Here is a 14,086-nt window from a genome sequence, read left to right as displayed (position 1 = left end):
TTGGTAATTTTACTCCCCGTCTTTGATTTCTTTTTCTCCCGTTGTTTATTTTTTATTTTTGCTTTTCGTTGATATTGACCCTTTTTATTCTTTCAAGGACTACGGTCCGGAAAAGAAAATCCATCTTTTTGGAAACGGAATAGTAGAATCATTTATTCAAAGTGACTTGAAATTTTGGATGTTAAAACCAGAACAAACATGTGGAATAGGTGTAATCTGATCGAAAAGGCAGACATCCACATTTGAAAAAAAAATGAGTACAAATATTTGTTAAGATGCTCTAGGATCACTGCATCATATAGGTAATTTAATTTGTATTGAAACTAATCGAAAAAATAATGAAGAGGAATATAAACAACAGCACAAAATAATTAAGAACGCAATTTGATGGAATTTCGATGTTGAGGGAATAAGTTTCAAACCGGACCGCAACGGATGAGATAACTACAAAGGAAAATTAATATAATAGATGGAAGATATACGACAAATGAGTGGGATCCACCAATCCCTACTAAAAATTAAATGGAAAACAATTGTTTTATTTTTAATATTATCTTAGTCGACAGCAACATTTAAATTGATACAGTCCCACTGCTTGGGTGTAAAGGATTGATGAATGAAAAAAATATAGACACGCATGTGCATGCATGCATAATGAAATCAAAGCCGCCCTTCTTTTTCCTTTCAAATTACTATTACTTAGTTTAATCATTTGTGATTTATTTATTATTTTTCTTCCTCCAGCATGCCAAAGAAAACCCTGCCCCGAACAACTATAAATATAGCTTGTTCTTACAAGTATCGGGAAGCAAGTGTGGAAAAAAAGCTATAGCCACACAGAACCTGAGAGAGAGAGAGAGAGAGAGAGAGAGAGAGAGAGAGAGAGAGAGAGAGATGGAGCTTGAAGTTGCTGTGAGTGTGGTTCTGGCAGTGCTGATAGGTGCATATGGGTTCATTTTTGGGGTTCTCAAGAGGGTGAATGAGTGGATGTATGTGAGCAGGTTGGGAGAGAAGAGAGCCTCTCTCCCACCTGGTGACATGGGTTGGCCTTTGGTGGGCAAGATGTGGTCCTTCCTGAAAGCCTTCAGATCTGATGACCCTGACTCTTTCCTCTCTGCCTTCATCTCAAGGTGGTCTTCTTAATCACCTCTCTTCGTTTCTTTCTATCAATAGCATGCACATGTCGTATATGGACATCTAATACCCTTTTTCTTGTGAGAACCATCGGCAAACTACATTACTGAGTTATATGGACATACAATGCCCTTTTGCTTTTAGATTATCTTGGCTAATTTGACTGACATGAACATCATAACAGTGCCCCTGGGTATTAGTTCTCTCTTTTGCAACCGGATAATGCACAGGGGCTTGTCGTGTGGTCCACAAATTTTCCATGTAATACTAAACCATGATTAAAAAAATAAATATACTTGAGGAATGAACTTTTCCAAGGGTTAAGGGGTGATATTTGCAGATTGCATTGATTCAAATTCCAAAGCTAAATCTACTTCCTTCACGGCATAATCAATGAGAGAAGAACCACAAGATATAATCAGCATGCTTATTTTACAGCTTAAACTTTTAGATCAATTGTTAGTGATTCAATAGAGTTGAAGAGTATTATTACTGGGAGAAAAATGGAAAATTACAATTTATCTATGTATGGAATACATTGGTCTAGTCATGATGGCATGGCAGACTTGATTGGAATTACTTCTATGTGAACCCCAGTGAAAAGTACTTGATTACCATTCAATTGATTTTTGTATTTTATGCAGATTCTGTCAAATCATGTGATAGCAGTCGTAGTCTCATATCACGTGACTTTAAATTAAGGTCCTTACACATATATTTCTCGCGAAAATTACGTCTCGCTTCATATGTTGTTTTCAGCTAAAGAAAAGTAAAAAGTGAATTTGACAAGTGACGTTTTCTTTTGAAAAGTAAGGGAAATTTTTCCGCGGTACTTGTTTCCTTTTGACTGGAAACCTTGTCTTGGATCAAGCCCTTGAATTTCCTTGGTCCAGTTGCCGAAAAAGGAAGGAAAAAAGAAGAAATTCTCCGGTCCAAACTGTGGAAAGGCCTATTTTTTGCTAGAAGTGGAAAGGCCTTAATACTTGTCAAAAGACATTTTAGCCAACTTTGACTAGAAAAAAGAACCCATTGGTAACTAGGATTGCCAAACTATAGGGGATCACATCAGTAGCGGCAGTGCTGGTGAACTCAGGTTGATAAACTGAGCTTTGGTGCACAGTTAGATTAACATTAATCTCCTCTCGGGCGGATGAAAGATTCTTGTTTAACACCTCCTACAGGACTTAATTATATGTTATTGATTAGGTGTTAAAAGTAGGACTCAAGAGTGTTTAGACAAGTTGGTATCAAGGCTTTGGCCTTCCTTTTTACCCAAAGAAGGAAATTACCATTAATTCTTGACAAAGATTACTCGTCACATGTGTTTTAATTTGGTGTGGACCTTAACACTAGGCAATTGCTTAACACATAAGCTTCAATCCTAATGGAAAAATCAGGTATGGAGCCACAGGTATCTACAAAACCTACATGTTTGGCAGTCCAAGCATAATCGTGTGCAAACCCGAGACATGTAGGCGAGTATTGACGGACGACCAAAACTTCAAGCTCGGTTACCCTAAAGCGGTTAAAGTGCTAACCGGTAGGAGATTGTTCCACAGCATCTCCAACGCCGAGCACAAGTGACTCCGGCGGCTCACGGCCGCTCCCATCACTGGCAGCGAGGCCTTGTCGATGTACGTCCTGGGGATTGAAGAGAATATAGTGGCTTCCTTGGAAGAGTGGTCGAGTTCGGACCGGCCGGTTGATTTCTTGACCGGGATGAAGAACGTCACGTTCAAGATCATTAACAACATCTTCTTTGGCTTGGACCAGGTTGATTTCAACTTCAAGATCATGGAGAGTTTGTACGGTGACTTGGTTCGTGGAATGAAGTCCATGGCCATCAACTTCCCCGGATTCACTTTCCACAAAGGCATCAAGGTGAAAATTATTGCTTTTTTATACCACTATTAATTACTGTCTCCACAAAAAGTGGAAGTTATTTAAATTATACAAACACCTGATCCACCGAAAACGTTGTCTCGCTCTTGCCCTCTACTCAAAAACGCTAAACGCACTGCTTGCGGGCCTTTCCTGATTTACTAATTGATCGAGCTCATTGTTAGCTGAATTATTCACCCAGAATTTAGGCTTTCATAAATCTGTCTATCAACAAACTTATAGCATATTTCTTGAGATTTATAAACTTTTAAACCATCGATACATGCTTTCTAGATCCGCAGTATGAAAAAGAAAAGAAAAGTAATACATGCTTTAAGAATATGCAGAAAGGGTAGGTTAACAAACAGAGGGACGCTAGTTAGTACATGATATTGCATCACATAAGGCATGTTTGGATTAGTTACTTATAGTAGAGGGAGGCTATGTGGACTCATTTCATTCACCAACAATCGATTAGCACACCATTTAATTAGTAAACGAAAATTTGATACACTTTTTAAATTACATATAGCTTTTCTCTACCAAAGACGAGATCTCTTGGTAATTTTTCGAAAACACGGGAGATTCATCAGAGTGTTTCCTTAGCATTGTGAACGAAAATGACATCGAAAATGTTCTCATTAAGAGAACTCATCATGTTGATCGATGTTAGGCGAGGAAAGAGCTGGTTAAGATCCTCCAAGCTATTGTGGATGAGAGGAAGGCTTTGAGGGCGAAGAATGGGTTGATCGTGAAGAAGAACATGTTGGATATGCTGATGGAGGTTGAAGATGAGGATAAGAGGAAACTGGAGGAAGAGGACATAATTGACATATTGCTCATGTACTTGCTTGCTGGCCATGAAACCTCAGCTCATGGTACTATGTGGACCGCTATTTACCTCCAAGGACATCCTGATATCTTCCAAAAAGCAAAGGTAAGGTTATGGTTCAGTCACATAGCTAACTAAAGAGGAGATCATTAGCAGGGGACCAGAGTTTTAATTGGTCTTCTTTCTTTTTCCAGGAAGAGCAAGAGGAGATCATTAGCAAGAGACCAGCTACACAGACCGGACTGACCCTCAAGGAAATTAGGCAATCGCAGTATCTTACTAGGGTAAGTGTTGTGTATCCTGGAGGCCCACGACCTTTGACATGCAAAGATATGTCTATGAGCTTACGTAATAACAGTCCCAAAATTCCAAAATTTGTAAGCGGAAAATGATCTGCAACAAGCAAGCCTTTTGTCAATTCAAAATCATTAATTTTCGTCAATAGGTACCTAAAGTCATAACTCTGTAGATCCTCTCACTATGGATGAGATACATGACCATTTTAAGACTAATGTGCTTTTATCTTATATACAGGTGGTTGATGAAACGTTGCGTAGAATCAGTCTCTCATTTGCAGTTTTTCGAGAGGCGAAAACCGATGTCAACGTCAATGGTTAGTAAAGAGGAATTTCACTAAGCATGGTTTTTCTTTTTCGGCTAACCATTATTCACGGTCTTAAGTCATATCCGTCATGTAGATGTGGCAAAAATGTATGCATACATAACTATCTATGTGAGATGTGTATGAACGGGGCGTATGGGACTATTGGTTGCAGGCTACCTCATACCAAAAGGTTGGAAAGTCATGGTCAGTTCGAGGGCAGTACATATGGATCCAGAAAATTATTTGGACCCCAAGAAATTTGACCCATCAAGATGGGAAGTAAGTCCTCTCTCTCACACACACACACCCATTTTTCTTATTAAGAATTCCTCTGGCAACAAAAATGAAAAAAGAAATGAACTCTTTCTGACATTAATTAAGCATAAAAAGATCTACTTCTACCTTACCAAAAAAAAAAAAAAAGATCTACTTCTTACTCTTCTAGTTCTGATTTTCTCTTCAAATTTTGTAATTGATTTTTTTTTTTGAAGTTTCAGAACATAATAAAAGATTATATATCATTTTGCATGTGAATATTTGTATATATATCAAGAGTTTTTAATAGTTAGAGAAAAACATGACTCGATTTTGAAATTGATGAGATCATTAGAAATTTCAAAACATAATAAAAGATTGTATATCTTAAGAGTTTTTGGTAGTTAGAGAAAAACATAATTCGAAGTCTAACAGCACAGTGATAACTAAGATTTAGGTAAGAAAATTTGAAGAATAGAAGTAATTTCAAACAGTAAAATCCAATTATGGATTCTCTCTTTGTTGGGATAAACTTCCATAATGATTTGGTTCGTGTTTGGGATTTAGAACATCAAAGCAAAAGCAGGAGCTTTCCTACCATTTGGAGCTGGAAGCCGGTTCTGCCCAGGAAGTGATTTGGCTAAGCTCGAAATCTCCATCTTTTGCCACCAGTTTCTGCTTCACTACAAGTCAGTATTTACTTCTTACTTTTTCCTTTAATTTTCTTTTACTTTTCAACTTCTGATGAAAAGGAGATATGTTGGAAAACATTAACAATATTCTCACTACCGAATCTTGTATGTGTATGTGCAGGCAGGAGAAGGTGAACCCGAAGAGCCCGGTGTCATATCTACCACTGCCACACCCTTCGGACAATTGCCTTGTCAGATTCGAGAAGCTCCATTAGATACCTGAAACAAGTGCAGAAACATCTCAGCATTCGGCATGTTTCCTTCTGTTTCCCCGCTTCTGTCAGATGTTGAATAAACTGATGCATCATTTCGTTGCTGCTTTCTAATGTGTCTGCTTAAAATTATATTGCATACTAGTGTGGTGCTTAATTTTTCTAAAAGCTTTGTCCATGAATGGAAGCAACATGAAGTGCCATTTTTCTTTCGCCCAACTATTATACAATGTCACGGTGGCGCTAAGTTGTGTTGATCGCGTTCTTCTTAAGATTGATTAAAGAAAAGGGGCTCTCACTGTCGACATTGCGGCATTGGACCAAAGATGATAGGGCTAGGCTTACTTTCGGCTCACCAATTCAAAGTGCCAATCATTTTTTTTTCCTTCGATAAAGTGGGAACATAAAATTGCCCCCGCTCTAGCCACTAGAATAAGCACAGTGGTGAAAATTTGACTGGCCGGTAAGTTTGGGCCTTTATTTGAGACTAAGTTGGCTACTTTAGGCATTTATCTAAAACAAGGGCCACTTTGATCTCTCTTTAAAAAAAATGGCTTTGATTCATACTATTAATTGAAATTTTCCCTTACAAAATGGGAGAGTGGGCATCATTGTCCAATATATATTGTAATGGCATGTAGACTTTTGTGTGTTTGGTTAGACTATTCCCTTATTACCTCACAGATCAAGACATGCAAGAAGGAGATGCTTCTTCTGGCTTTACGCGAGGTGTCAAATGTTTAACACGAAGGGAGACAAAGACAAAGGAATCTTCAATCTTTGATCCCAATGACTTAAGACAAGCCATGTTTTGGAAGTTAGCTTGACACGTGGTCGATGACCCCTTATCAACTACAAATTAAGTACCCCAGAGTGACATATACCGAAAACAATGAATAGTTAAACATAAACGATCCATCATGACAGGGACGCTTCAACTAAAGAAACGAACTTATTAAAGAGACCACAGTACTACTACGCACGTTCAGAGTCAACCTTCATAGTAGAGAGTGAGGTCGAAATCGATGGAGGCGATTCGAGCAGTGAGTGTGGCGGTGGCGGCATTGGTGTCTGCCGGTGGCCTCATGTAACAGTCTGAATTTTCGATCCTTTTCTCGGGATTTAAGAAATGAATATTTTGATCAATGCACTATAGTGAGATCTCACCTGGGACCCGCGCATTCTCGGGATGCTAACCTTAGGGGTAAGGCTATTACGGGATTGAGTTCGCACGACCAAAGAACTCGACCTTGGTTCGATTTTCAACCATATGGATTGACGAGGGAATGCTTTGAGCCAACCGAGACCGATCTATTTGATTGATCGTGTCCGAAGGGAACTAGCGACAGACCCTCGCAATTATATGACGATCGAGGTCACCTTGGCTCGAGCAAACATAAACGTGATTTGACTTAGTGTCGGTCATGGGTCGAGAGCGCGTAATCCTAATGAGCCACCCGTTAGCAAGAGATAAGCTAAAGTCGCGACTGTTCAATTTTAGTCATTTCTTAGAATTCGAGCCCGGGAATCGAGAATTTTGAAAGTGACAATTTTGAGCGGCCGATGACGTTTTTGGCTTGGCCAACCTTGGGGCCACCCATTTCTGCAAAAAAATGGATTTCGGTTCGGGGGCCGGAAAAATTTCAGTTTTGCCCCTGTGGACACCGATGTTGGATTTTGACGTCGTTTGAGGTTATTTTTCGAGGCTAGTATCATTTTGGGGTGGCCACGCGCATTTAGAGTTGTTTCGGTCAAAAATTGAAATTTTGGCTCGGAGGTGAAAAATAATATTATTTTATTTCCGGAACTTTGCGGTCAATTTTCGAAGGCTTGCGCGATGAATTTCGCGATTCCGACACCACATTATGTTGGCCACGCACATATGGAACACGTATGTGCAAAAATTGGAATTTCGCCCCGGGATCGGAAAAATGCTGTTTTGCCCTTGGACTCGGTACTGGGTATTCCGAATTTTGGACTGGAGAATTGGAAATTATTAAATTAGAATTTCAGCTGCATTATTAGGGGTCAAAGACGATATTACCCCTCAATTATTTGATCCTATCTCTTTAGAACCGTTAGATTAGGGGTATTTTGATCAAATCGCGTAGGATCGAGACACTTGGCGCCCCTAGGCCACTATTTTTGACCAGCTGACCCTCCTCTCTCTCTCTCTTCCTCCCCATTCTGGCCAGAACCCCCACGATCAGCCTCCCCCCCTCCCCCCCTCTCTCTCCCTCTTTCTCATTCTCTTCATCCTTGCTCCTCCCATCACCATGGCTGCTGCTGCTGCTGTTCTGCCCATTTCAGCCACCCATTCAGCCCGTTCGTCTCGTCTTTCTTAGGTAAGTGACCCCCCCAAATGTCGCCTAGGACCTCGGGTATTGTTAGGCTTGTTTAGGGCTTGGTTTAGGGTGAATTTAGTGGCTGGTTTGCTCGGTGGTGTGTGTTGGCTGATTTCCAGTTAGGTTGCTGCTGCGTCGCTGGTTTTTGTTATTTTTACTATGACTTATGTGGCCCGAATTTGAGGAAGTGTTATTCATGAAAGTTGTTCCCAACATCTTGAAATATAACATATTTTAATTTGGGAATTTTTGGAAATCATTTGGGGCCATTCGGAAGCCCATCTTTGGACCGAAATAAAACTGCCCGATTTACTGTTCACCCGACCTTCGGATCTGTTCGAATTTTTATAAATTTTTCCAGGCCTATTTTCAAAATACTTCCTTCACAAAAGTTGTTGGGGACATTTGTGGCTATAATATATAAAAATTTCAAAGCTTTTCAAGGTGATCTGGATGTTGAAATAAATGTATTTTGAGGACAAAACGATCTGTTTGAGCGAACTGATTTTGGTCTGACTTCGAGGGACAAAAAGGCATGGTTGCAGATTGAACCAGATTTCGTATTATTCATAAGAAATGTTGATCAAGATGTTTTTTATGACATATCCAAAATTTAGAATTTTTGGAGTTCGTTTACTATTTATTTTATTGGGATTTCGGTCACTGTGTAAACTGCCCAGTTTTGACCCGATTTTATATATTCTCGGTTTTTCTCTCTCTCGAGAATTATTCGGTGTTATCATGGCATTTTGATGGGTAGTTTGATGCTTGAATGAGCTCGTATGTGTGATTGTGTGGCTGTGAGGTGTGGTGGCGTGATTGCGCATTGAGTTCGCGTGCCAAGCTTGGGTGTTTGTGTGGTGTTCGCGTGACGAGGTTGTGTAAATGTGAAATGTGTGTGAAGTGTGTATGTTTGGCAGTGTGTTTGTGTGGTGGCGTGGTACATGTAGAGAGTGTGGAACGAAGGTTCGGATGTGTAGGATTGATTGGAAAAAGGTCCGTCCTGAGGCGTGTACGTTTACGCGGGACGATGCCGTCCCTGACGAGGTGACGATGCCCGGCCTGACGAGGTGTCGATGCCTGACGTGGTCAGAAGACCGTTGGCCTGATGCGTTTTACGCGGGCGCGGTAGAAGGAAAGTGTGTGTAGGATTCCGTCCTGAAGCGTGTACGTTTACGCGGGACGATGCCGTCCCTGACGAGGTGACGATGCCCGGCTCGACGGGGTGACGATGCCTGATGCGTTTTACGCGGGCGCGGTAGTGGTGGAAAGGTTGAGAATGAGCAAGAATTGGCGGGACGAGTGAAATTAAGAAAGTGACGCGTGGTGTGAGTTGGTGTGCGAGTGTGGTCGTATCGCGTGGTATGATGCTCGATTATGGGGTAAAAACCGCTAGGCATGGTATGAGACGTGCCCAAGTGGGTTTTGCTCTATAATCGGGGCACGCGCGCGCTATGATGTATTTATGTGGCATACTGGCTGTGTGGTTGACTAACGTACATGGACGTGCGTGAGGAATTCCAGGTAGGGTCGCATGTGATTGTTATTTTGGCTGATCATTGTGTGTTATGTGTGTTTTCATCTGGCGGTACGTGAGTGCCTACGTGGGGTTTGGGGTTGTACACTTATTGAGATTCGTCTCACGGTTGTATAACCGCCACTTTCAGACCCCCAGTCTTAGACCCGGGAAGTTTGCCTCCTCTTTTTGGAAGTTCGAGGAACCGCCTTTGGTGCCTGGTGGAATTGCAGGTGAGTGTCCAGAGGCTCAAACCCGAAGAATCAGAAGCAGAGCGGAAGGGCGACCAGTAGACTTTCCCTAGGATATTTTAGGGGTTGTGTAAATCGGGTTGACCCATGGGGAAGTTAAGTTAACCAGACCTTGATCTTTTGTTAAAACGGTGGCGGAGTATGTTCGTCTGTATTTATGTCTGTAATATGATGTTTGTATGTTTGGTGCTGTATGAAGATGTTGTTGTTTGATTGTTGTGGTGTTCTACCCCGTTGTCGTCATCTTTTTGTCCGGGGTTTTTATATCCGCTTCCGCATGTGGCTCTGATGTTTGGATTGGGTCGGCGACGTTCCTGGGATGTCGCATCATTTCGACCGGAGCAAGGGATGTCGCGAGCTCGTAGGGGTTCGGGGCGTGACACCTCATCTTTGGAGTCTTCACGAGGGTGAACGAGTGGGTATACGTGAGCAGTTTGGGGCGGCAGAGAGCTTCTCTGCTGCCTCCGGGCGACATGGGTTGGCCTTTGGTCGGCCAGATGTGGGCCTTCTTCGTGGCTTTCAAGTTCGGCCGTCCCGATTCCTTCTTGGCTAGCTTCATCTCCAGGTCCCTCCTACTTAGACCTTCACTAACTGCTGTTTCTTACGTTTTTGTTCGTTTTCTTTTCTGTTGGAATTGAACAAACTCTTGAATAGCTTCGAGAAAATTACGCTAGCGGGACGTAGTGCATAGATGATGCGGTGGACAGACCCAACCACAAAATTGATGATTTGATTAGCATGCGTTGCTTCACTACAGGTATGGGCGTACAGGCATATACAAGACCTTCATCTTTGGTGGTCCAAGCATCATTGTGTGCACTCCAGAAACATGCAAGCGTGTGCTAACGGATGACCAACTATGCATTCCTGGCTACCCAAAAGCTACCTTAAAGCTAATGGGCAACAGATCATTCCATGGCATCTCACCTGCCGAGCACAAGCGGCTGCGACGGTTGACGGCCTCCCCGATCAACGGCCTTGAGGCGCTCACTCTCTTCGTGGGCAAGATCGAGAATATTTTGGCCCCTTCCATGGAGAAATGGGCCGAGTCCGGGCAGCCTGTCGAGCTCATGACGGAGATGAACAAGGTGACATACACGGTCATCACAAACATCTTGTTCGGCGTGAACGTCGATTACGACGTACAGATGATGGAGAGGTTATTCTACGACTTGGCTCAAGGATTGATATCAATACCCATCAACCTCCCTGGACGTACTTTTCACAAAGCACTCAAGGTAAAATAGAATTCCCAACGTCAATCTTTTTGTAATGTGATTTGAATTGATGAAGCAGCTTTACAGTATGAAGTCACCAAATCGTTGTCTTAGGCAAGAAGAAAATTGGTTAAGATCCTTCAAGCCAATTTGGATAAGAGGAGGAGGCTGAAAAATAAGAAAGAGCAGGCAACTGAGGAAAAGGATGTGTTGGATTTATTAATGGAAGTGGAAGATGAGGATGGTGAGAGATTGGATGAGGAGGTCATTATTGACGTTTCTCTCATGTTCTTGCTTGCTGACCATGAAACCTCAGCTCATGCCACGATGTGGGCTGCCATCTTCCTCAAAGAACATCCTGAAATCCTCCAAAAACTGAAGGTTAGACAACATCACTTCTTGCAGGGACATTTCAATAAAGCTTACTCGGATTTCCTTAATGATAGTGTCTGATTTACCCTTCAAAGCTAATTGGATGGCTCAGCTATACTCAACAACACTTATAAATGCTAATCACATCGCGCAAAGATCTCTCTTTTCGGGGGTCTATTACAATGATCATTTCGGTTCCGATTTTGAATCTGGGAAGTGCTTAGATTACGAAAGGTGTTGTGGCAATTGTGACAAACCACGGTTGACCTATTATATTGACTATTCACATTCTCGTTATAGTTTCATGACTGTCTAAGAGTATTAGTGAAATGAATTCTACTGCAATTATCAGAAAGAGCAAGAGGAGATTATTAGGAGGAGACCACCTACACAGAAAGGACTGACTCTCAAGGAGATTAGACAAATGGATTATCTGTCCAAGGTATGTAAGCATCTTTGTTTACAATATCATACAATCTCTCTCTCTCCTTTTCTTTTTACTCATTTTCGTTCGGTGTATCTAAAATCTATGACGCCTGATTTTTGCTTTTTGCTTGATCTAAATCTTGTCGTGCACGCACTATTTTTTTTTTAACTTCTTTTAATCAGAAACACTCGCAACATTCACAAAACATAAATGTTGTCACGTAGCAAAATTCTGGCACATAATTTTTCATTGTTCTTTGGAAATTAGATGACATAGACAGAAAAGCATATTACTTTGAATCGGTACACAAATCACATTTTGGACTTTCTGTATAACGAGCTTGCATATGAAGCACTCACTTTATGCCATGACTTAGGTGGTTGATGAAACGCTCCGAAGAGGCAATATCTCGTTCGCAGTGTTTCGAGAGGCAACAACAGCTGATGTGAACATCAATGGTCAGTAAAAAGGATTTTTGAAAAAATGAATCTCTTCATTAGTATTGATTAGAGGAACTCGCTTGAGAGATTAGGCGTGACATTCATTTGTCAATTACAGGCTATCTTGTACCGAAAGGTTGGAGAATAGTAGTTTATTTAAGGGAAATTCATGTCGATCCCGAGACCTATGCGAAACTGGAAGAATTCGACCCCTCAAGATGGGAAGTAAGTAATCTATCGGGAAAATTTACCCAATCAGTCCCAAACCTATTGTACATATGCCAATTCAGTTCTAAAATTTTCAATTTTACCAAATTAGTAATAAACATCTACATGAAATTCGAATTTTGTCAGTCCGGCCAATTTTCGCCAGAAAGCGCTGACGTGGCGGTCCAATCATTGCCGGCCATCCTACATGGCACACCGCCATGTTGGTGATTTTCGGCAAAAATTGGCCAAAGGACTACAATGGAATTTCGCGCAAACGTTTACGACTAAAATGACAAATTGAAATGTTTAGAATTGAATTGGCATCTATACAATAGATTTAGAACTGATTGGATAACTCTCCCGTAATCTATCTTTCCCTATGCGCGAGCACACAGTGCACGCTTGCGCTTATGCACGTGCATATGCATATACATATACTTTTATGTTAAATATATGTTTTGTGGCTTGTGTGTTGGTAGCAAACTGTCAAGGCAAAAGGAGGAACTTTCCTCCCCTTTGGAGGGGGAAACAAATTGTGCCCTGGAATGGACTTGGCAAAGCTTGAAATGTCCATTTTTCTCCATCGTTTTGTACTTCACTACGAGTGAGTTCTTCCTTACACTTCACGCTTTCCTTTTCCCTTCTAAATACCAAAACTTAGAGCACAAAGTTAAAATTTGAATGAATTTATGATATATTGTTTTTATTATAATGATTTTTTTTTGGTGCAGTATGGAAAGGCTCAACCCAAATAGCCCAATGGTGTACCTACCAGGACCAAGGCCTTCTGACCATTGCCTTGTAAAATTCACAAAGAAACATTAGACGATTTGCATGATGTTATTATTATATAGTCTGTCATTCTCTCCTCAAACTGAACACCTTTCATTTTGTACTCCAGCTTGTTGGCCAATTTGGGATTCCACGAAAGATCGTGTTTATTTGAGCTCGAAGAAAAATAGATTATGGTCATTTGCATGTGATGTTGATTGGAGAAACTTCTTTCATCATCTTCATGAAATGAGCTTCTTTTTCACCTCTTTTAAGTTATCAGAAAAATCGCCATGCTTCGATCTTAATCGATCTTTCCGGTAGATTTAATCTTCTTGTACTAGCCCGTCAAACGAGGAGGATCAACAGCCTACAAAAAGAAACTATGAAAATCGAAGAACTGTCCTACAAACAGATTAAGATGGTTCAATAGATTTTATTAAATTAGCAACGAGAGAGGAGTAAGTTCTAACAATTCTAGGGGTTGATGATAGTTGTAAGTACTGTTAGTCCATTGATTTTCTTGGTTCTCTTTCTTCCAAATTTGTATTCCATTGATGGACTGCAGTCTTGAATATGCTGATGGTATGAGAGGATACAGTACAACCTATATATATACGCAACCATATGCGTATATTCTAAGAACAAGCTCAAGACAACATACTTCATCGGAGAATAGATGACAATATATCTCTGTGGAGATGCTGATGATAGTTCTACAGGCACTACAAAAAAACATGAAATTTGCGACGGGGAATTTTTCGTCACTAATTTGCGACAAACTTTGCGATGGAATTATTTTTCCGTTGCAAATTTGCGACGGATTTATTTTCCGTCGCAATGGTAGTCGCTAATTCCGTCGCAAATTAGCGACGACCAATTTTCCGTCGCAAATTTGCGACGAATTTTTTGGCGAATTTATTTTCC

At 40.9% G+C, this 14,086-nt stretch overlaps 1 protein-coding gene and 1 pseudogene across 1 annotated transcript; both read left to right on the top strand.

The window, feature by feature from the left end:
* The first annotated feature begins 809 nt into the window (after positions 1–809).
* LOC115689280 (ent-kaurenoic acid oxidase 2-like) lies at positions 810–5,813 on the top strand (annotated as a pseudogene).
* A 4,297-nt stretch (positions 5,814–10,110) lies between these two features.
* LOC115689237 (ent-kaurenoic acid oxidase 2-like) lies at positions 10,111–13,873 on the top strand. Its single transcript, XM_030615231.2, has 8 exons — positions 10,111–10,287; positions 10,480–10,960; positions 11,054–11,320; positions 11,664–11,753; positions 12,115–12,196; positions 12,297–12,403; positions 12,868–12,992; positions 13,120–13,873. Exons 1-8 carry the CDS (start codon positions 10,196–10,198, stop codon positions 13,211–13,213), a joined length of 1,338 nt encoding a protein of 445 aa, XP_030471091.2. The 5' UTR covers positions 10,111–10,195; the 3' UTR covers positions 13,214–13,873.
* Positions 13,874–14,086: the final 213 nt, after the last annotated feature.

Source organism: Syzygium oleosum, unplaced genomic scaffold, assembly GCF_021117445.2.
Source record: "Syzygium oleosum isolate NSW1041296 unplaced genomic scaffold, Sole_v2.1 Sole_v2.15, whole genome shotgun sequence".
NCBI classification, from domain to species: Eukaryota; Viridiplantae; Streptophyta; class Magnoliopsida; order Myrtales; family Myrtaceae; genus Syzygium; species Syzygium oleosum.
This window is presented reverse-complemented; position numbering and strand designations above follow the sequence as displayed.